General features: G+C 32.6%; 3 protein-coding genes across 9 annotated transcripts in view; 1 reads left to right on the top strand and 2 right to left on the bottom strand.

The window, feature by feature from the left end:
• The first annotated feature begins 974 nt into the window (after positions 1-974).
• On the top strand, positions 975-15,804 carry LOC106674307 (chaoptin). 4 transcript variants are annotated; one of them, XM_024225975.1, is made up of 19 exons: positions 975-1,065; positions 8,538-8,805; positions 8,875-9,045; positions 9,109-9,376; positions 9,433-9,625; positions 9,692-9,850; positions 9,905-10,062; positions 10,147-10,366; positions 10,422-10,643; positions 10,705-11,001; positions 11,071-11,169; positions 11,248-11,466; positions 11,537-11,821; positions 11,899-12,081; positions 14,174-14,443; positions 14,517-14,642; positions 14,700-14,813; positions 14,871-15,100; positions 15,256-15,804. In XM_024225975.1, exons 2-19 carry the CDS (start codon positions 8,553-8,555, stop codon positions 15,479-15,481), a joined length of 3,693 nt encoding a protein of 1,230 aa, XP_024081743.1. In that variant the 5' UTR covers positions 975-1,065; positions 8,538-8,552; the 3' UTR covers positions 15,482-15,804. The 4 variants fall into 4 exon arrangements, with proteins under 4 accessions (XP_024081743.1, XP_024081745.1, XP_014262434.1 ...); XM_024225977.1 differs by lacking the exon at positions 975-1,065 and adding an exon at positions 6,797-6,880 and having other exon boundaries at positions 8,926-9,045; XM_014406948.2 differs by lacking the exon at positions 975-1,065 and adding an exon at positions 6,797-6,880.
• Positions 2,018-5,558, bottom strand: LOC106674302 (phosphopantothenate--cysteine ligase). 4 transcript variants are annotated; one of them, XM_014406942.2, is made up of 7 exons: positions 5,175-5,558; positions 3,695-3,816; positions 3,497-3,627; positions 3,241-3,335; positions 2,978-3,186; positions 2,718-2,903; positions 2,018-2,644 (listed from the first exon to the last, which is right to left on the bottom strand). In XM_014406942.2, exons 2-7 carry the CDS (start codon positions 3,812-3,814, stop codon positions 2,474-2,476), a joined length of 912 nt encoding a protein of 303 aa, XP_014262428.1. In that variant the 5' UTR covers positions 3,815-3,816; positions 5,175-5,558; the 3' UTR covers positions 2,018-2,473. The 4 variants fall into 4 exon arrangements, with proteins under 4 accessions (XP_014262428.1, XP_014262429.1, XP_014262430.1 ...); XM_014406943.2 differs by lacking the exon at positions 5,175-5,558 and adding an exon at positions 3,978-4,045; XM_014406944.2 differs by lacking the exon at positions 5,175-5,558 and adding an exon at positions 3,889-3,979.
• A 128-nt stretch (positions 15,805-15,932) lies between the features above and the next one.
• The window catches only part of LOC106674308 (neuropeptide CCHamide-1), a 40,634-nt gene continuing 32,711 nt past the window's right edge, over positions 15,933-23,855 (bottom strand). Inside the window, exons 3-5 of the mRNA XM_014406949.2 lie at positions 22,107-22,230; positions 21,907-22,027; positions 15,933-16,174 (exon numbers count right to left, since the gene is read on the bottom strand). Of these exons, the coding sequence (XP_014262435.1) occupies positions 16,127-16,174; positions 21,907-22,027; positions 22,107-22,230 (293 nt within the window). The 3' untranslated portion in view covers positions 15,933-16,126. The remainder of the gene's footprint in view (positions 16,175-21,906; positions 22,028-22,106; positions 22,231-23,855) is intronic.

Below are 23,855 nucleotides of genomic sequence, written 5' to 3'. Positions count from 1 at the left end.
AGGGAAAAATAGTGAATGCAGAATAAACTTGGGTTGACATGTGCAGTCAATACATATTTACAAACGTATGACCATATCAATCATTATTATTATTATTTTTTTTTTTTTAAATTCAAATTTGAATAAGCACAAGATTATCCGGAGAGGAATGGAAATCATCATAATCTACTTTGGTCATGATCATGATGATCATCGGTCATCAGATCCTGGTCAGCTTATCCTCTTCATACCAACCTTTAACTTTTTTATTTATTTATCTTTTTAAACAGATGCTCTGGGCCTAATATCTCAGTTGCCCATACAGCAAGCTTATCCCTGTTCTAGTTTTCATAAAATAATTCATGCTGTGGTACTTTTATTCTTAGCCAGATTATTAGTGTAACAATCAGATCGATAACAACAGGGGAAGTGATTCACCGCTTAATGTAATCCACTTTGAATGCTGCAGGAGTTTTTATTGGTGAAATATGTATTGGAGGTCTAAATCCATTGATCATTTGCTTGGAATGTCCCCGATAAATGGAATAAATTTTCTTTGTTGTTTTTTGATATACATTTGTTTAAAAGTTAACCTATTACAGGTACATGGGGTTACCGATTTCTAAACTGTTCCTTTTGATGAAAGCTTATCTACTTTCTCAATTTCTAAACTACACAAACATGCAATTCTGCATGGAAGACTGAAGAAGAATCTACTCCATAAACAAATTCTATCTTTTTTGTTAGGTCTGAGACATAAATTGTCAGTTTTGATTTGGGCTTTGTTTATGTTTGTTAGGCATTTCATGTCTTTTTTAAAACCCCCACTAAAATACAGGAGGGCTTTTAACGTCTAACTACTGATTGGGTATATGGACGAGAGGTCAAACCACTTTATAATACTTTTTCATATTAATCTCAATTAAAATTCCATTGTCTGTCAGGATTCATACCCAGAACCACTAGCAAGGCAAATATGAGTCAGCCCTAATGACTCGTTCCCCATATTTGTGGCTTTATGTACAATTACACGAGGCAGCTTTTTTCGTTTTCCTCATTGTGATAGGTTAATTCCTAGTCTCTGAGGTTAGTATGCTCTGTTTATCTTTTTTTTATCTTTAGCTTATCTCATTATCCTTGATTCTTTTACATCCTCGTACAAAAAACAGAGGCACTTCATTATTCTTGGCCAGTGGTTGTAAGTTGTTTAACTAAATTTATACTCTTTGTGTCTTCTAATATTCAGCCATCAGGCATGTTAATCCATTTTAATATTGTAGAAGAATATAGAGAAATATTTTGGTCAACTTTGGTGTTCCTGCAGTCCAATTTTTAAGCCATAGGCTTATTGTAATTAAAAAAAAAAAAAAATAAATAAAAAATAAAAATGAAATAAAAAATAAAGCTTGGAATTTAAAATAAATTAAATTTTTAAATAATAAAAAAAATGTGTAACATAAGGAAAAGTGAGAAAATCACTTGCTGAGTGTAGCAATGTTTCACTCGCCTTATAATTCGCTCCTGTAGGATAACACCTGTCGGTCTGCTCCAAGGCCTTAGTTTTCCACCGGGAATGATGAGGAAATGCACTTAACACCTTGGCTGTGAAACATAAACAGCACTTTTTGGAAGATAATTTTCTCTTGTTGCAATAAAAGAGGAGAAATACTTTGTTGAAAGGGGAAAAACGTTAACTAATTTTATGATATTGAGAACGAAGAGCTCGGCCAGAGAGAAACCAAAGTCAACCAGTAAAACAGACAAAATCAAGAAGCCTAACACAATCCGCCCACTAAGCATCTCATCATTTGGTGAGCCAATCAGAGGTCGGAGGCTTAAAATAAAGAGACCTGACTTGAAATTTAATAATTTTTTTAATTAACTAATTTTTAATAAGAAAATAAAATAAATTTTGGCGTAAACATAGGCACCTCAATGATCTTGGTTTTCACAGGTGGCTATAGATCTTAAGATGAGAGACATCCTCACCCCTTTCCCTTAATAAGGTTGATGTAGTTATATTAATAAAAATACCATGTATATTTTAATAAAATATATTATACAATTTATTCTTTTATATCTAAAAAATAAATTACTTATAGCATATAAGCAGGATGCTAGTCTATATATTACTTATATCTTTACAGGAAAAACATAGTGCATGCTTTATGATACTGGTTTTATCATTTTAAAATGCTTATTATAGTCTTTTGAATTGTTGTGCTTGTATGCAAAAAATTGTATACAGTTGTTAAAAAATCAAACTTGTTTGGATCTGTTATAGAGTCTCCTTTGTATAAAATTTATACATATAAGAATAATAATTTTTTAAGGACTCTGCTTATCTTTTTTTCCAAACTTTTGTGAACTTGGCATGGAATGTGTTTTATCAAGACCCTTTGACCACTTTCTAGCCTTCTTTATTCCTAATTTTTTTAATAAAACGACTTGTCTATAAATGTAAACTACCGTAACAAATAAAAAGTAGTTTTTGTTACGCCTTCATATAATCTTCATGGCGTTTTGTTAAATCTTGTATTATCTTCTTTTCAATTTCTACATGATTTTTAATCTCTTCTTCAGTCAATTTAATATCATGCTGTGCGTCTTCCGTTACTATTATAACATGATGTTTCCTCGTTTGGAGTAAATTTCCAATTACAAGCTTAAAAAATAAATGAATAAATAAAAATGAGTAAATGGTTTATTACGACTATCATGGTAGAATTTAAACTGACTTTGTGATTGTATTTTTGCAGTGCGCCCCTTGCTTTTGAAACTAAGATTTTATCATCAGTTTCCAGTTTGAAAGAGACGACGTAAGCATTGGGCACCCAATTTAAGACGAGAGGTTCTAAAATTTTTGGTACAAGTTGAAGAGATATTGTAGGAGCACCAGTGCTAGATTGAATTTTGTGCGTTGGCTGCAATCAGAAGTGTGATAATTGTTAAAAAAAATAAAATAAAATAAAAATATTTAAAAAAATAAATAAAATACCATATTTTCTTCTGGAATGTAAAAGTCAGACACAGCAGCCGCTAAATAGAGCATCGCCGCCTTATTGTAATTGCTGAGAGCCTCACAGGCTTCTCTAAGCAGCCACAGGTACTCTGTGAGCGAGTTGTACCCGATTCTCAAGTACCGGTCTTTAGCGTTTTTGTAAGCCTTAAGGATCGGCAGGACATATTCTATTTTATCAGGTGTAACTGGAAACATAGTGACTGATTAGTTTCAAATGGTGATCATTTTACAAACTCTACCTTCTATCCTTGCCTTCTCATCATCCTCTTTTATGTCAAGTACATCGAGGAAATTGTTATCAAAGTGGCGTATAAATGGTTCCAATGATTTTATCCTAGAAACAAACGATTATACAGCTTAAAATTTTCATTAATGTCTAAATAAAGTAAATTCCTGCCATACAGGAGGGCTTAACCCAATAAATACGAGTCAGATGCCCCAACCACTTGGCAACCGCAGTCCTCTAAATAATGTCTTGGACAAATGAAATATTACCTATAGAGGAAAATGACATAATATCCTTCTTTGAGAAAGTATTCTGTCGATGCTGATCCTCTCGTACCAGCACTGAAATTGTCAAGGTATCGTACTGTGTTCTTTTCTAAAGGTACTGTAGTTCCACCGGACTGAAATACAAACACATCAAATTTAAAATCCAATCCTATTCATAAAAAAACAAACAAAAACACTCACTGTCACAAGGACAATTTTTTCAAAAGGGTGGCATTGGCAAAACTGTTTTATTAAATTCTTCTTCCTTTCATTTTCCGGTGTTGTTTTAATACTGGCAAAGAATTCTTTCCAAGATGACATCCCTAATTTAAATTAAAATCGCCTGTATTCTATAATATTTTGAGCTAGTTATGTATTTGGAGGACAAGAATTACTTTCAGGGGACTGTCAGTCAGACTAATTCTAGATTTTCTTACTATCTTTAACTCTAATTGTGTTAGGGTAAAATCTTTAACTTTACTACCTTCTCCTATAAGTCAACCATACGCGCTGTCTCACTGTTGACTGTACTTGACAAATAGGAGGTAACTGTAAAGTTAACTGATGATTCAATTAATCTTCATGAATCATCACAATTTAGTAACCCAATAGAAAAAAATATATTTTGATAAAATAAAATAATATTTTACCATATATTTTTATTTAACAGAAACATTAAATTTTTTTTGGTTTCAAATTTCGAAATGCAGAAATAAATAATTACTTTCAATTAAATTACTAATTAATCCATATATGTATTTAGTAGTCATAATTGACCATATTAATTGTTTTAATTAATTATAATTGTTCTGGTTGAAATGAAAAAGCTAGTGGTCATGAGCAGGATTCGAACCCATATCCATACCATAGCTAAAGCTCAAGTGGTTAAAGCAACGGGGTATTGAGCCGAAAATTATGGGTTCAAATCCCGCTTGTGACATAGCTTTTTCAACTTAAAAAAAAATCAAGACAGATAAAAAGAATAATAATTAAAATTACTTATTAATGATTAAATTGTGTAAGAACTTTATATATAGAATATCTTCCAGCTTAATTTCTGCTCTGCGGGTATTATATCAACATTATCCTTGGAGTCAACTTAATAAATGCTGATGTAAACTATCAAGCTACCAAGACCCTCTTCAACTTTACATCTGCTCGGGTCTTTGAATTAGTTACATTTAATATAACTCTTGTGTTGAATATATATTTGTAAGTTTATATTAAATAAACATTTTTTTAAAAACACGGGTCCTTACATTGAAAAATTAAATGTGTGGTGATTAGTGACCGTTAGTCCATAATTATTCAGAAATCGTGAGATGCGGTCTGGTGTGATGTAGGTTTCAGAAAAACATTTTCTTTATCGTGCCAATGTTTCAATCTTTATTGAGATCATCTTCAGGGCATCTTCAGAGCCCCATCTCATGATTTTGGAATAATTATGAAAAATTAAACATTACCATGATGAGATATTAGCTATTCAATGTTTCTGGAAAGGGGGTTCATGGCTTTATTAAATTCTATACTAATTTTATAAGCCTTATGTTTAATTTTATAAGTTTTTTCAACTCCATTTTTAACTTTAAATTTACTAAAAAATATTTTCTTAAATTTTTTATGACTTATTTTTGTTGGTTGTAATGTTAAGCTAAAATTTATAAGTTTTAAATCAACTCACAGTAGCAGGTGACACACTTTCATGTGAATTCCCATTTGTAGAGGCTCATTTTAGATTTTCTTCCTTTGTGGTAAACAATTAAATTGAAGAAAATTATATTCCCTAATCTTCTCTGCAAGTGGCCTACCAAATACACAAGTTATAGTTGTCTTCCTTCTTGCCACCACTATATTCCTTAGGCTATTGCACAAGGTGGTCAAGCCATGGTGGCACAAGTAGACGATGAGGCTGAAAAAGGTAAATTTCGCATTCTGCAAGGGGTGCCGGTTGATGTGAGAAACCAAATTTAAAAAAAGTATATTAGTTAATATAATCCTACAAACTAATACATTCAATACAAGAATTCACTAATAGATACGAATAAAATAAATACTAGTTTGGAGTCCCGAGTAGATCTGATGTTGAAAAACAGTCTTGATGCTTAGCTCGACAGTTTATACAGCATTTATTAAGCTGACTCCAGGGATAATCACAATTTAATATGCACGTAACAACAATTAAAATATAGGCAGTCATCAATTGTTGAAAGTAAAATAAATATTTATACTGAGAGAGAGAGAGAAACCCTGAAAATAAGACACTTTTTCAAGTTTAAAAGATGATGTAATGTTTTTTTCTTTTTTTTAAAATTTTAATCATAGTAATAACAGTAACAATCATAATTTCCGACAATTGTCTGAAACACTTATGGTTAAACTTTAAATGTATCTCCAAGACCTTTCGAAAGTTAAAAAAAAGAACACGCAAGTTAGTAATAAATTCAAATGAAAAATGGAAAACAAGTCCTTTGGCTTATTTAATCAAAAATCCAATCTAGAAACAAATTTCTAATTGGCCATTATTTGATCAATAAAACATTTGAGGTCTCTGATTGAGACGGTCTCCAGGGCAAATAGGATGAAGGATTCTTAGTTTGGATTTAGTTTTAATCTAATTACAACAGTCTGAAACCCTATGTCACCCAGTTACAGTTATTTGCAAGGATATTAGTTTGAAGACTGTTAGGCCTATTAATTAAACTTTGCTCTGTTGAACTCGCACAGCACAATAATAAAATATTGAAAAAGATTATACAGTAGGATTATCATTTGTGCCTTCTTGAATTCAATTTTAAAATAAATATGCAATGGAAGACAAAAATTGATACAAAAACTATTATTACTGTTCATATAGCGCTAGTAAAAATAATAAAATTATCTATTATCACCATGTTTTATGAATCCTAACAATAAAAACTTCAATAACACACAAATAAAATATTTTTTTGTTTAGATTATTATCCAGATCAAATACATAGTAAACATAATAACTCTAGTAATGTACCATCGGTTAATACAGTAATTTCAATAATTTAAAATGAGATAAACTTTATAAATTTAGCTCCTTAATATTTTAAATGATGTAATTTTGTACAGCAAATATTGAAAAATTTTTTGTGAATAATTTTAGTACTTTATATTGATCAATAGAAATGAATAATGCAGAAACACAGAAGGGGTTACACAAAAACGTTAATTTTCATGTCATTAAAAGCATTGTAGGGTTACATCAATTAAATATAGGTAGGTGGATGGAGTATGGTGGTGGGATGGGAGAGTCGTACGTTATCCAATTATAAGAAGCCTTGGTTTGCTCGGTGTTGAGTTCCATTTCTTGTCTTGTTGTTATCTAACTCTCCTCTAGTTTTCTCTTATGACACAAAAATGGTGAGTGGATACAAGTGACAAAATTAAATGTTAACTTTGAAGACCTGTTTTTTTTTCACAATTTGAAAATTTATGAAATTTGAAAAGATTGTTCGTTTTGCGCCAATTGAAAAAAGAAAAGAATTTATTATTTTTTATAACAAAAATTTGAAATCTACTTTTGGTGGTATAGCCAATGTTAAAATGTCTCAAGTTCATAGGTCACCCTTTAAAGAAGACTAATTAAGGCATTGTTAATTTATTAGTCATTCAAGTTTAATTTGAAACTTCAGACGTACTGTACTATTTCAAGGCATTTGAATTTATTTCTTGAGTATATAATTTTTCCTTAAACTTTGTGCTTTAATAATTAAACTATTATTGTTCCCTTTGAATTTTGAATCTTCTTCTTGTAATGAAAACAAAAACAAAAAACACCAATATTATTTGATATAAACTTATAGATTTATTAATCCATTTATATTTGGTGGTATAATTGATCAAATTACTTATTTCAATTAACTATTCTTTTTATGTCTCTATCTAATTATTAACGATTGTTTGGAGATCATGAGATGCGGTCTGGTGTGACGTAGGTTTTAGAAAAACATTTTCTTTATCGTGCCAGCATTTCGATCTTTATTGAGATCATCTTCAGGGCCTGGGATTTATAAACATTGTTTAAATTTTACAAATACATGTAGGATGTGGAAAAAAGAATTTATACAATGCTAGAAATTTTAGATTCAATCAAAGCGTCATTCTTGTGAGTCGTGTTGAGAGTGCCAGTGAGATATTGACACATCTACTCAGAAAACAAACACTTTGAGTGAGTAAAAATACTTTGAATGAATCTAAAGTTTCTAGCATTGTATAAATGAATTTTTTTCACATCCTGCATGCATTTGTTAATTAATGATTATTTGGAGATCTTGAGATGTGGTTGGTGTGAGGTAGGTTTAGAAAAATCTTTATCGTGCCAACGTTTCGATCTTTATTGAGAAGAAGGACACACAAAACAAACACTTTGAGCCCTGAAGATGATCTCAATAAATATTGAAACGTTGGCTAAACACCACACCAATTATTAACTTTTTCATCTCAACCAAGACCTTACATAAAAAGAATAATTAATTGTTATAGATTTATATTTCATAAATTTACACATTAAATTTAATCTAAAATAGCGTAAATGTTTAATTAAACTTTTAATATTTTCAATAATGTCTAATTTAAAAAACACAGTTTCATCATTTTAGTAGCTTCCTAAATTTTTTTATGTATAGAAATATGAATTTCAACCATAAGTATCAAATAGAAGACATTTTAAGGACTGTTGCTGGGTAGCAATCTTACTTCAACTTACTTTACCACCACGTTGTTACTGATATATGTACATACAGAATAGCACAACAGAGAGCATTGTATTTTGTTAAAAGTTTAAATTAAAAAAAATTAAAATAAAATAAAAAAAATTAAATTATATCAGAATCTTTCATTTAGTTAAAAAAAACCTTGTATGTCAATAGTTAAGCTAGTGTACTAATTGTAAGCTATAAAGGTTGACTCCTTTAGAGTCTACTTAATTGATCATATAAATTGACCACATGATATTTCTTTAAGAATAATTAAATTAATAATAATAATAAATTTTTCATATTAAACTTTTTGTTTTTAGAGTCTACAGGCTCTAATGCACTTAGCTCTATCCATAATGATGACATCGTTGGTGCTGATGTTCTGGCTTACCTATGCATCAGGATATGTTTGTCATTTTGATCCACATTGCACTTGTTCCATGTCCTCCTCCGTGCAGCACTTAGGTAATGTCGAGTGCAAGGATGGTCCTTCGTATCTTCCAAGCTTCAACACTTCAAAGCTGGTCACCCTTTCGCTGGTCAACAACGACATGCACAATTTACCCCCCAATCAGCTGCTTAGAACTGGTTATTAATTACCTTTTAAAAAATCCATTTTAATATTCTGCCTTATGTAAAGTTAATTTTTGTTATAAGGTTTGTATAAATTGGAGATTTCAAAAAATCCTATTTATTATCTCCATGAAGAGTCTTTAACAGGGCTTGAGAGGTCACTATGGGAAATCCACATAACAGATTGTAAATTATCTAATATTCCTGCCAATGCTCTGCGGCACTTAAACAAATTGAAGATCCTTAATCTAACAGGTAATTTTATATTTAAAATAACTTTCATATTATAACATTTCTCACTATATTAATTAAATTTAGGAAATGACATATCTACAATAACATCCGAACAGTTGAAAGGTGTAGCCAACTCTCTCAACAAGCTCATTCTAGCGGACAATCACATTTCAGTTCTTCCTCATGGTGTTTTTTCAAGCCTAAATCAGTTAGAAGTGCTGGACATACATGGGAATTCAATTGTATCTCTCGAACCCGGCGTGTTCACACCACCTCCAGCCAAGCTCAAGATTTTAGATTTATCTGACAATCTGATCGACAGCATGTCCTACAAGCAGCTCGCCAATATCAAGTAATTCAGGTAAATTCGTTCAACACTGAATGTTATTTATTTATCGGTTGTTTCAGAATGTTACATACTTTGAACTTGAATAGTAACAAGATCTCTACGCTTTATGATGCTTCCACAAATGTCAAACTTGTGCTGGACAAACTGTTTTTAGAGTATAACGATATTGAGGAGCTTATTTCAATGTCAATGACCAATTTTGATGTGGCTAACATTACTTCTTTCAAAGGAAATCCATTGGTCAATATTCAGGTTGGTTCAATGTTTTTCATTTTTGTACATAATTTCAATAAATGTTTTTTGTTTTATATTTCTCAGCCGAATGCATTTCAAGGCTGCCGAATTACTGAGTTAAATTTGTCCAACTGTAAATTAAGGCAAATAGATCCAGAGTCATTTAACGGACTTGAAAACACATTACAGTCTTTAGACTTAACAGGCAACAATATTTCTACATTTAGTTTTCCCTTACTTTTAGTAAGTTTATACATCAGTATTTGTTTTTCCATTGTTAAAAAGAATTACTTTTAGAAATATGAAAATTTGAGGTTGCTGAATTTAGACTACAATAACATCAAAAATCTCCTTTGGATGAATCATCCAGAAGAGATGGAACAAGAGGTCCAACTGACAGAACTGTCTTTGACTGGAAAAACAAATAGTCCTTTTGTATGGAGTAAATTACCAAAGTGAGAACATTTTAACGTTTAGTTTTTGTCAATGCTGACTTAAAACTGATTTACCAAATGAAATAAGAGCTTTTAATCTTGCAGGATGGTCCATCTTCAGTCATTGGCTGTCTCGAGAATAGAGCAACCACATATAAATCCAAAGGACTTTCAGCAATTTTCTGTTGAACTGGAGACACTTAAAATCAACGATGGTAATCTGAAATCCCTCAATCGACATATGTTTCAGATGGTACGAGGAATTAAAACTCTTGACTTGACGGACAACACGATAGAAAAAATTGATGCAAAAAGTTTAATAGAGGTAAAATGACTATCATTGAAATAAAATATCATTATGTTTAAAAAAATTCTTTTAGATTTCACATTCATTGGAACATCTCATATTAACGCATTCTCTAGACAAAAAAATCAGAACTTTTCCAAAAGGTTTCTTTAAACATTTAAACACACTGCAGGTGCTAAAAATCAATCATAACTTTCTTCAAAAAATTCCTTCAGACATACAGTTTCTTTCAAATCTTGAAATTTTCCATGCACAAGACAACAATCTAGATGGCATCCCAAAAGGAAGTTTTAAGGCAGGTATAATTATATATTTTTGAGATAAAACAAAAGAATTACAAATGTTTCTTATAACAGGCAAGGAATCATAAATTCCTGCATGAAATTGATCTCTCATTCAATAAGATTACAAAAATCTCTTCGAAAACATTTGCTGATCTTATTGAGTTGACCGAAATCAATCTATCTGACAACAGAATTGTCACCATTGAGCACGGGTCATTTGTAAACTTGGAAAAACTCACACACCTCTGGCTCCGTGGAAATAAAATACAATATCTGAATTCTGAGCTTTTTCAAAATCTACCTGCCCTTTCTGTTCTCGATCTGGCATACAATTCTCTGGTCGATTTCAACTTTGCTTGTCTTGATCAGGTCTGGATTGATATAATAAATTTTTATATTTCAAATTTAATATTTAAATAATTAATTGAAATTTTATAGGTGGGAATGCTGTCTTCACTGAACGTTAATGTTAGTCATAATTCAATGAATGCATTAAAAGGGAATTCAACTGATTCTTCAATTTCCATTTATATAAAAGTTAGTATTTTATAATGAGTTTAAAATCTCTATGTGCAGGGGAAGTTAGTTTATTAGCATCAACATATGTGTTTGCAGATTGTAGATTTTTCCCATAACAATATATCAAGTGTGGACAAGACTTATTTTATGCCAGTGCAGCACAGCTTGACTAAACTTTTTATGTCTGACAATGCGATGATAAATGCTACGAGGGATTTATTTCCTGAAATGTTACAGTTGCAACTTTTGGACATGAGTTTCAACCAAATGAATGAAATTGAATTTGACGCTCTCAGAAGTCTTAAGCAACTCCAGGTTTTTGTTAAATCAAACAATAATTTTCATTAGTTGAGTATGAGATTTGCTAAGTCTGATACTTTTTTAGATCATTGATTTATCTCACAACAACCTTACGTCAATTCCAATAGGACTTTTCCAATCTTTGAATTCAGTAAGGCACATTGATCTTTCTTCCAATCACATTCTTCAACTCTTTGACTCGATCATTTCTCCTGCGTCACTTATTAGTGCTGATCTGTCGGATAATTCACTTCTTCGTGTACCACTCACAGCATTCTCACCATCAGCAGCGATGAACGTCTTGGAACTCTCTTTTAGAAATAACAAAATTACTAATTTGCCTTCTTCTGAAAGCTTTTCAAGGTTTACAGTAGGTATTAACAGTATGATTTGTATTCTTTATTTTAAAAATGATCTTTATTTTCTTGTATGTATTTTGTTTAATAGAAATTAAGATCATTGGATGTTTCATCAAACAGGATAACAGATATGGGAAGTGCTTTTAATTTACTTCCAAGCCTCACAGATTTGAAGATTGGCAATAATTTCCTTCATATCGGCAACAGAGATTTTGTTGGATTGGAAAATACTCTTGAACACTTGGATATTTCAAATATTTCTATCAGTTATGTAAGAAATATTATTAATATTAAACGTACAAATATTCATTATATTACTATTAATTTATCACATAAAATAGCCCTTTCCATGATCCAGCCCTTTAATGCTAAAAATTTAATAAAGAACACGATTAAAAGAAAGTGGAAGCATCAATGGGCCGGATCAGCAGATAAGCGCTTGCATATCAAGAGCACTAGGTGGTCCTCGGAGGATCTGTCTTGTAGAAGAAAGATCATCCTCACCCAATTAAGAACAGACCATGCGAGATAGACACACAAACACTTATTTCTGGGCCAAGGTCTGCCAGTTTTTTATTTTTTTTATTTCATCTGTTCCCTTAGTGATTAAAGATTTTCACAATAATTTGAATCAACAGTACACTTTAATATTTTAATTTTAATTTTAATGAAACCATAACATTATCAAAATGATTTATTAGTTTTACAAACTTGTTCAACAACTCTAAATTAATTGAATTTATAAAAAAAAATTTCTTTGAATTTTGTAATTATTTGGGTTTGATCATTGGCCACTTAATAGGACTTCCTTGTTGAAAGCTGATCTTTGAAGCTCAAAAAAAGTACAGTCATAGATAGTGCTTTTATGTTTGGTCATTTGCATTACACGAGGACCCAGAGTCATTGATGATCTTAAAGCGATGAAGATATGAACGGTTTTTACCATACCCTGTGAGAGCCATGGTGGTTTTGAACGAATGTGATATTTCCATTCCTATTCTTTGTTTTACGCTATGATAAAATAGTTTGGTTACTGCAGTCCATTCATTTTCCCACTTTGCCACTGTTGTATGGCTATATTTTCAAGGAAACTTTTTGAAGCCTTTGTGATATCCATGTTCACTGACTTCTGCAGCCTCCTTTTCATCATCTGCTAGTTCATTCCCCACATAGTCAATATGCTCTTTTATTAGCACAGTCACTGTCCATCCTAAGTTATTTCTGAGAACTTTCAATTTATTACAGATTTCTTCATCCAGATTTAAGTGATTTGATTTATCTTCAATCATATTCAGTCCTGTATGTATTTTCAGAGTTCTATTTGTTGTCTTCTTCTGAATTTATTAATTTTTCTAAAGCCACCCAGATTGCAAGAAATTCCACTTGATTATTGCTGGACCAATTAGCTAATTTCAATTTTGTAATACAAATAAGAGTAGGCAACTGCTGTGCATCCCACACCTGCAGAACTTTAACGCCCGTCTGTAAATACTTCATACATTGGTTGTGCTTGCTTCTTTCCAAGTGCATTTTCAATCTCAGCCGGATGATTTCCATTTCAATGGGCAAATTTCGCTTTAGTTGTGGATAATGGGTGAAGGTGTTTCTATTATAGATGTCTGCTATTTCAGTAACTACAACTGGTCCTACCAGTAAGCATGCTCGCATGACAGGATATTGTCCTGAAGCCTCTAATTAGACATAGAGGTATTCTTCGTTGAACCCTTCTAGTCTCACAATGTTATATTTTTTATTTAAAGCATCAGACCAAACAGGAGCTCCATATAAAATTATAGGTGAAATTGCATTTTTATAACGCTACTTAACGCTCTTCTTCCAAGACTCCAGCAGACTTTGAAATCATGTTAATCAATTGCGACGTTTTTAGTATTCCACCATCCTAACTCAGTGAATGGTATGTAAATAAAAAAGAATGTATTTAAAAGAGTGAGTGAGAGTGTGAATACGAGACTGATTACATTGGGGGCTGAGATGACCTAGCTGTTGATAGTCTGTGAAGCCCAACCTCAGTGATTGGATGGATAAGACCAAGATCTGACCCCGGACTGCCAACACTCGGGGTGGGTGATTCTCAAGGCCTACTACTAATTTATTGTAGATTACACAAAAGCTGGAATTATTGGTGGGCTATGATAAATAATAGGTTCTGTGTATGTATATGCATGTGCGTAGCAGGGCTTACATAAATCAGTAGAATAGTCCTTTCTTTTCTTTGCTATTCATTTAGAGATATATTTATAGTTTCATTCTGCAATTTCAGAATCAGTTATGTGCATAGTTATGAGAAATACATACTGAACTCACTCATATACACACAGTATTATAAATTTTGTATGTTCTAGGTACCACCTATGCCACTGCCATCTCTTCGTACGTTGAAGATGGATGACAACTTCATTACGTATATTCCAATGTATTTACAATCAAATTTGACAAGTTTAAAACATTTGGACGTCTCGTACAACGCTCTTCAATCGCTACCTGATGTTCCTCAGTTGAATATTTTGAACATAGCTGGAAATCCGATTTCCTCAATAAACAATACGAGTTTTGTTGATTTTCCACACCTTGTCGAACTCGACATACGTGGCCTTCCTCTTCACGAATTTGCTGTTGGTTCAATGCTATTTTCATTTACAAAGTTTTTTCAAAAATTATTGTATTTCACCTATCTTTTTGTTTAAGATTGAAGGGTTAGTTCCATTACAGGATCTGGAGACACTGCACATAAGCAATTATAAGAAGCTTCAAAATTTTAATGTACCTACATACATTAAAGACATGGAAGCTTTGCGAACACTCCACTTTGAGGTATAAAGAATTCTTTATAAAACATATCCTTAAGTTTATGTAGAAAACAATTATCAGGTCACTGGTGCATCGCAAATAGGAACTGAGTTAAATGGGCTTCTCTCAGAGAGGATAAATAATCTTATAATAACTGGACACGAACTCAAATCTCTGCCTGATAATTTACTCCATGTAAATATGAATACATTTACATAATTATTGCCCATTATTCAATGGTTTTTATTCAAGGGAGTGCAAAGTCCAGTTTTCAAGCTGACTCTGAGAAATACAAGCGTTGAAAACATTCAGGCAAAAGTTTTTTCTAAAAATTTGCGCAGCTTGGTTTTGGATGTGGAGGAAAACTATCTGACTGCGTTGGGCAACCCATCTAATGTAGATGGTCCAAACAGACCCCATTCAACTTACCTCACAGAACTTTACTTAAGTGGAAATAAGTGGAATTGTGATTGCAAACTCGGGTAAAATTATTTTATAAAATGATATATTTATAAAATCAAAACTTTTAAAAATTAATTAATATTGGAAAGAGGGTGAAAGGGTTGTTTGATAATTTCTAAATATAATAAATTTAAGTTAAACTTACTTGTTTAAAATTTAGGACAATTTGTTTCAGTTGGATTGAGACCTGGCAGAGGAAAAGGAGACAGTATGGCTCTCACGATTATACCATTGATGATGTCCGTGAAGCCCAGTGTAAAAACAAACAGAATAAATCTATGCTTTTCATCCTGAAATCGGAGCTAGAATGTGGATGGAGTGATGGAAATACTCTGGAATCCAATTTTATTTTGATCACTCTATTACTATGTCTCAAATTAACATATACATCAGCATCTTGAATCTTGCCTCAAACATAAAATTGTATTTACCTGGTTCAAACAGGTTTTGGGATTTGAACCAGGCTCTTTATTGTTGGTTATTACCATTCCTCTAAATTTGTGTCTCAAGTGCAAGAATTAACAATATTTGACATAAAAATTGATACATAATTTATCAGATAACAGGAATTTACATAAAATCGGTTTTATTTACAATTTTTTCCCAGGAGCAGCAGCCAAAATAAAAACCGATTTTTAAATACAATTCAAATGTTCTACATCTAGGTTAAATCAAAATTTAAATTCCAATAATTTTTTTGCCCAATCTGCTTTCAAAATTAATTTAAATTTTACTTGTATTGTATGTACAAATTAAAGTTTAATTGTGTTTTACAATTTTCATAAAATGCACTAAAAGTATGTTGAAAAAAACTGCCTAGGTTTAAGGAAAAAAATATTTTATGCAATGCATTTGAATAAATAATTTTATTATTACTGTTCATATAGATTTATAACAATGGAAATAATTTAACTAGTGTGAATATTTAATTTTCAAATCTTTACAACCCAATAAACAGCTTAAACTTTTCCCTTATTTAACAAAATGTATTTTTTCAAAGTTAGAAAAAATAATTTACAAGAAGAGTTAGAAAGAAAACAAATTTTTTAATTTATAATTGCTTCTCTTGCATCGAGTGATCTTGGAAATTGTTTCTGTGAACAAAGAAGAGTTACAACACATAAATTACTGCCATAATGAGAACGATATAGAATAAACAATTCATTTATGAAATTATTTATACATGTAAAAAGAATAATTGTGATTTTTATAAAAAAATATAAATAAATAAAAAAAATAATGCTTAAATATTTGTTATGTGAGAATATAGAGAAAGTACATAGAAAAAGTATGTTTTTTGTTTGTTTATTGTTTTATTATGAATATAAAGCTCACACAAAACAAAAAATTTCATACTTGTTTTCAGGCTTTCACCCCGAAGGGTTGTCACTCCCCGATGTGCCTTAGTGTTTATATGTCAGGAAGTTCACTCACCTTGTTATGTGGCTGGATCGCTAGTATCCCCCTTAAGACAAATGGCCAGGAGATTGTCACTTCCCTATCAGCGGGGTTAGGTTCCGATGAGGGCTATCAACAATATTTCAACCCCAAACGCATGCAGTCTATAATCTAGCCTAAACTTACTATTAAATTTGATAAATCAGTCACACAAATAAATACATTCTAGCATTGTGCTCATTCCTCCACTGACCTGTACACAGTATTAATAATCTAACCTAAATTAGGGTCGACGAGGTACTTTTATAAGTATTCCACCATCTACCTTACACACACACACACACTGCTGGAAAGGGGTGGATGACACTATATTTCACTATCACTCCTCACCACTCACGCTAATAAATACACATTCAAATGAAACACATAATGACAAAACATATAGGAAATAACTATATACAGTAAAATATCCCCACGTCTTCTAAAAAAGAGAACAGGGAACCCAGAAAGTAGCTGTGTTCAAGAGCCATTCTTAAACACGCTCTCTTTATGGAGTATATATACTTGTTATCAAAATCCAGCAAAGGTTTTGCATAAATTTATGACCAAATAATAAAATTAAAAAAATTGTTTTGAAATTTGCACATATTACTTAATATTACATGCCTGGAATAAAAGAGAAATAAAAAAATATCTTTCAGGCCTAGCCTATGGAAGCTGGGTCTGGATGGGTATAGGTTGTTGCACTACATTGAACATAGGTCACACCAATGGGCACTTCCTCACAAGGGTGAAATAACACTGTGCCTATTATGTTGGGAAATAGACACTGTACAATCAATAATAATAACAAATTGAGCGTGCAAAGAACTAACTTTGACATTCAATGACCTAGTCCGGGCATTGGGGCACAGCAGCAGACAGAAATCGTTGATCCAATACCTAAAGGTTACCCAATACCCTGGGTTGGCAGTTGGTTGAATTCAGGGCTGTTGGATTCCAAACCAGCACTTTTACCTTACAGTGATGAGCGCCATGTCAATGCCTTAATTGTTGCAAAACTGACCTATTAATAATGTAAGGTAATAAAACTGCATAAAATATTTACTAGGTAATATTATATGCAAATTAAGCAAATTTAATTTGACATTTTGAAATGGAATCTTTCACCGTTAGTACAATTTTATTTTTTTCATAAAAAATTTTCCAAAATTTAGAGAAAGAATTTCTTTTCCAACAGAATTGGATTAGACAGTAAGGGTTGTTTATACAATAATTAAGTCAGCTTTGGTTTTGTACCCCAATTGATTTTGAATTTAATCCGATTGAACACTTTTATGTAGTAATAAATCCAAGTCAATTTAAAGATAATCAAAAAGCCTTTTAATGGTCCAGTTATATATTATATAAAAGAGCGCTAAATTTTTGTAAAATAACTTTTTATGACAGGCCATCAACAAACTTATATGGACATGTGTTCTTTTTTTAATCTCGCTTGTTTTTATTACAGTTTCAGTCCTGGTAAACAAGCTATATTAACACAATCAAAATTTTTCCCACACTTAATCTATAATATTTGTGACTTTTAAAAGTAAAAAATATCATTTTAATGGTTAAAGTTGAAAAAAGGCATGTTTTTGTGAGAAAAATTTGGTATTCTATTCAATTTCCATGTACCAGTCCATTAGACAAAGATTAAAATGAATTATAAATAATTTGCCCATAATATTAAATGAAGCCTCGGAAAAATGTCTCGGTTCGTGAACATGTTAGCCTGGAGGATAAGAAACATGCAGATGAGACGGTGAACACCAGGACGTCCCACCCTTCATACCACCATCGCAATCCGGTCCTCTGATTCTAAGCTTGCAGTGAAAAAAATGATAAAGGAAAGATGGCACCATCAATGGACGGGGTCATGATTCAAGAGCATAACCGGTAGATGGCCTTCAGAGAACCTGAGCCAGAGACGAGGGATCGTCCTCACCCAATTGATGATTGGCCATACGTGGTTGGCACACCAGCTTTGGGTGAAAGCCTTTTCAGGTGCCCCTTAGAGAAAGATTGCTCAATGTGTCCCACATAATAGAGGCGTATTATACCTAGGCTTCATACAGAGTGTGTAGGTATGCCACCGGATTTAAGAATGGTCTCGAGCACGGAAAGCAGTCGGTTTCTGGATCCCTTGTTTCATTTTGTAGAGGGCATACGTTTTTCATTGTATATAGTTATATTCTATGTGTTTTGTGTGAATGTGTGTATTTATTAGTGTGAGTGGTGAGGGATGATAGTGAAATACAGCATCACCGTCACCCCTCTAGAAGTGTGTGTGCTTATGGTTGATGGTGGTGTGTGCTTTAGGTAGGTTGATGGAGGAATATCCAATATTTCACAGACTAATCAGAATGAATGCAATACATGAATGTTTTTATATGTATAAATATATTTATTTGTGGGACTGACTCATCTAATTTAATTAATATTAGGCTAGATTATAGTTTGCATGGGTTTGAGGCTGAAAGACCAAGCTGTTGATAGCCACTGTTGGAGCCTAACCCCATTGGTTGGGTAGCGCCAATCTTCAGGGCATTGACTTAAGAGGGATACTAGCGACCCAGCCACATAACGGGGTAGGTGAACTCCCTGAATAATAAGAAAACAGTAAATTGTAAAATGAACCTAGCCATATAATTTATAGTAAATTTCTCAGTTATTTTCTCAGTTACTCAGGCTAAGGAGTAACCTCATCCACCTCATCAGTGTGGTGTGTCCTTTATTTGTAATAATATTCCCTGGCTATTGGCAATTTTTATACTGTTATTCTTTATCCAAAAGAAAAGTTGAATTGCAACATCACAAAGTTCTACATTGTTTTATCTCTAATCTGTGAAAACTTTCTTTTAATACCCTTTGTTTTAGTAATTATCTTTTAATATTTGTGTGCAGCATACATTATTTATTTACATCAAAAGTTTATCAGCAGTTTGCACCCATAATTGAATTTAAAACTATTTCAGACTACTATTTGTCTAAGTTTGTTGCTAAGAAAATAGTTTATCTCTCCGTCTTTAGCTTAACTTTCTAATTGTATAAAACTTCGAGCCACTCAGTTGTTTTGAAACTTTTTTGAAAAACATTTTATATTTAATTTAACACATTTTGTCCTTATTGCAATTATATGTTATAAACTGATATTTTCTAATATGTATTACTTTTATAAATATATTAAATGTAATTTTGTTCTGTGGGTTGAAAATGATTGTTTTTTATTTGTACCCTGAAATGTACATCTTACAAATTTGTGCTATGATTTTCTCCCGGCCACATCACTAGCACTACACTCCGAAGTGCTGGAGGACTGTGCCTTGAGAAACCAGCATAGGTTGGCCCACTGCTCAGAGATTGGTTGGGGGGTAAGTAGATCTTGGGTTGTTTAAGGTGATGAGAGAAAGCTGAAAGGGCTTAAATATAAGGGTTAAGGTGAGACGAAAGGTTAGAACTTCAGGAAGCGGGAATGGATCAAGTCTTGAACCAAGGGAATGTTGAGGTTTTTATGATTGGTGAAATTAGAGTCATAGTAAAGAGCTTGGAGAATACTTCTTAGTACTTTTGATTGGAATGCTTGGATAGGTTGGATACTGGATGGCTTTGAGGTATCCCATAATTCTGCTCCATATATTACGTACACGTCACGACTGATTTTGGTCCAAGTCTTCTTAGTTGTCTGTCTTCTGTTCAGTTCTTGTTACTTTACAGTTTACTGTCTAGTTATAGTCATAGGTATTTCACTTGTATGGATGTTGGCAATTCCTTGTTGGTCTAAGGAAAGTCTTTTTTTTTAAAGGTTAAAGTAATTTGGGTGCCTTTGTCCTCATTTAATTTTATCTTTTATTTTTGCACTGATCTTTGATGAGTTCCTTTGCTTCTGGATTTTGATGGTGGGTAGTGTTAGATTGGATTGGCAGATAAACAGCATAAATAGAGAAGAAAGAAAAGGATAGGATCAAGAATGTGCCCTTGTGGGATGCCATTGGTTTGGTTTTTTCTCTAAGAACTCATTGCTGTACCTTATTTTTAAGCGGCGATTGGTTAGGTCATAAGGATGGGGTGGGAATTGTTTCAGTTTGGAATTATTCCAGGATTCATGACTCTGTCAGTGCTTGGGGGTCATGTCTAAAAACCCGGTAGTACTCTTTCTTATCTAACTTGGGTAATAATCCTCATTTCAATATACTAAAATCGAAAATAATAACTTTAACATGTACACATTTTAAATATAGTAATAAGAATAGAAAAATACTGTGAGAACCGAATATATGTAAAACATGTAATTTATGGACAATTCTCCCTGCTTCTTTTGCCACTTTGGTATCTTCAATGAATTGTATTGTCTGCTTGTTATCTCTCACACCCCCTTTGCAGGACCTGGTACTACACTCAAATAAGAAGTCAGTTTGTGCTGTCAGTGACCTTTTATTTTAAATAATAGTAGAAATAGTTAGTTTGGATATATTACTTAGTGTAGTAGTTTTTATCAATTAATTATGTGTTAATAAGTTTTTTCTATTTAGAATATGTGTTTGTATCTTAGATGTCAGTCCGTTTATCGTTATTTTTATATGTGTAGAGATTAGTGACCGTTAATAGATAGTTATTCAGATATCGTGAGATGCGGTCGGGTGTGATGTAGGTTTCAGAAAAACATTTTCTTTATCGTNTGATCTCAATAAAAGATCGAAACGTTGGCACGATAAAGAAAATGTTTTTCTGAAACCTACATCACACCCGACCGCATCTCACGATATCTGAATAACTAGTTATTTTTATACATTATGGCAAATTCTGAGCTTTTGTATTGCAGGTTCATTGTTTTGTAAGGAGTGTAGCATAAATAGATCGAGCTAACTTTATATGCATACTCTCTCATATGAAGTCTGTATGATTTATTTTATTGAAATAATTCATTTTACAGAATTTCAATTAACCAAACTCAAAAGCTGCTTCATACAAATCTTGAAAGAAAAAAAATTCAATTGTTTAGTAGATAGTAGTGAAACACATTTAATTAGGCTTCCTTGTGATGTTTTAAATAATAAATTATTTAATTGAAACGAAGGAAAACGTATTAAAAGTTTCCGTCCGATTCTTCAGAATGTAGTTATGATATTAGACCTATAATATAAATGTACCACTTTTGCTTTTAGAACTGCTTTTTACTTAAAGATATAAAGGGTTTTTAACAGAAACGCTACGAAACTTGTGAAGAAGGAAAACATGAAGCAAACGCGATAAAAGAAAACACGAATTCGAACGAATTTGTTTGAAAGTGAGGCCAGGAATGGGGCGTTTTGTTATTTCGATACGGCTTTTGCCTCCTTAAACAGTTTATTTTACTCTTAGGGAATTTCAGATAAAAGGAAATACTCACCAAAAGCTGGAAGAGCCGAGGTGGTTGCTCCATAATGATGACTTGCTTGTCCTCCGGCACTTCTTCCCTCACAGGCTCTTCGGACATCATTATATTATCTTCATCACTCTCACTCCCTGCCCTGAAATGAATATCACCGACATTACATCTTTAAAATCTTAAAGAATAAGTGGATATTTTTTTCAAAAGTGTTTTACTACCTGTTCTGTTGAGCAAGAAGGATCTGGGCTAATTTCGCTTGCCTATTTTGGAGTTGGATTGGAAGGGGGGCAAGTTTGGATATAATCCATCTCGTCTCGTCATTCCCGCTCCTTTTCCCGTGCGCTGAGAAAAAGACATAAATATATAAGGTAGAGAAACAATAAAGAAAAAGAAAAGAATATCCCATGACGTCGGTTGAACAGAACAAGAGGTCGTTTTCCCCACGGAAAACACATCAACGCTCTACCCTTCATTCAGTTTTCAGGAAGGGTGAAAACACCGTGAATCGCCTCTCCCACGAAGTTTAAGTAGTTTCTATTACTACGGTAGAAGCCAGGAAAGTAAGGATATTTCATAACGATACAATTTATCCGAGGGAAAAGTGATGTGAAATTTTCTTTATATTGTAACAATCCTTGTGAATCTGTGTAACAGCGAAGCTTGGCTTGCACATGAACCTCCATTAAGCCCTAAGGGCGGACTTTGTCTATTCATAGTTCCAACCAAACTTTAAAAATGCAAGGTAAATATTAGTGGCACAGTCAGCCATTTTAGCATTATTATGTAATAATCTATGATAAAATATGATCGCAGAAACTTTGGCTTTTTTTTTCACATTTCTTCAAACAAAAGAAATAACCTTACCCCGCGTATGTTCCGGCAGGCAGAAAAAGGTTTTTCGATGTCCTTCTTCCAATTGAAGGGTGCAATTCCTTGGCGTGAGAATGCCATCCTATATGAGAATTTTGCCTGAGTACGGCAGCGAGTATCTGAATCCGCTGGCCCGATTTTTGGAGGAAACGATTATTGTACTTAGTTCCGATAGTTTTGAATACCTGGCGTGTGTTGAGAGTGAATGTATTTATTGGCGGGAATGTGTAGTGTAAGAGGGCTGAAGGATGAACATGAGTACCCCATAGACCCTCAATTCTATTAGTTATATAATATGTGTAAACAGTGATGGAAGAATATCGAGTACTACACCACCCTAATTGAGTGAATGGTATGTAAATGAAAAGAATGTATTTAAGAATGAGTGAGAGTTAATGAGTTTGGTTTTAGGAATTGCATGCGTTGGGTGCTGATATGACCTAGATGTTGACAGCTCCTGGGGCCAAACCACGGTGGCTAGACGGATAAGACCGAGGTCTCACCCCGGACTGGCACACCTCCTCCGACCCTCGAGGCCTGCGGGTGATTAATGTAAATTACAAAACCTGGAATTGCCGGTGAATCGCGAGAAGTGATAGGCTCAACTCTGTAAATGTGTGCATATATGTACATACATGCGCAGGTTGGAGCTTAAATAAATGCAAATTCAAAAACCATAAGCTCTACCTTATGAAAAGATATCATTATACTACATACTGATAGTTCTTTTGAGACTATTGCATAATTAAAAGTTCAAATTCGGCTAGGGATATATTCATCACGTTTGTTCTTGTCAGTACGATATTATCTAATAAAATATAATTTAAAACAATTAATAAAGTATGACCTGCTTCCTTAAAATAAAACGTTGAATATAATAATTAAATTCCCAACTTGATTGAAATAATTTTCTTTGTCAGCCATCTGTTCCTGATCACCCTGATTCGCCGATTTTCGCACTATTTTGTCGACAGATAATAAATACTCAATAATTCTTAAGAAAAGAATATATTAAAGAAGAGAAAAGAAAAAATTGCTAGCATTTTTAATCGGAATCGAGTCGTCTTTCTTCACTAAAGCTCAAAGTTGTAAACCAG

This window comes from Cimex lectularius, unplaced genomic scaffold (assembly GCF_000648675.2).
Source record: "Cimex lectularius strain Harlan isolate CLEC.00 unplaced genomic scaffold, Clec_2.1 scaffold63, whole genome shotgun sequence".
NCBI classification, from domain to species: Eukaryota; Metazoa; Arthropoda; class Insecta; order Hemiptera; family Cimicidae; genus Cimex; species Cimex lectularius.
The sequence above is the reverse complement of the archived record's forward strand: the minus strand, read 5'-3'. Positions and strand labels throughout refer to the sequence as shown.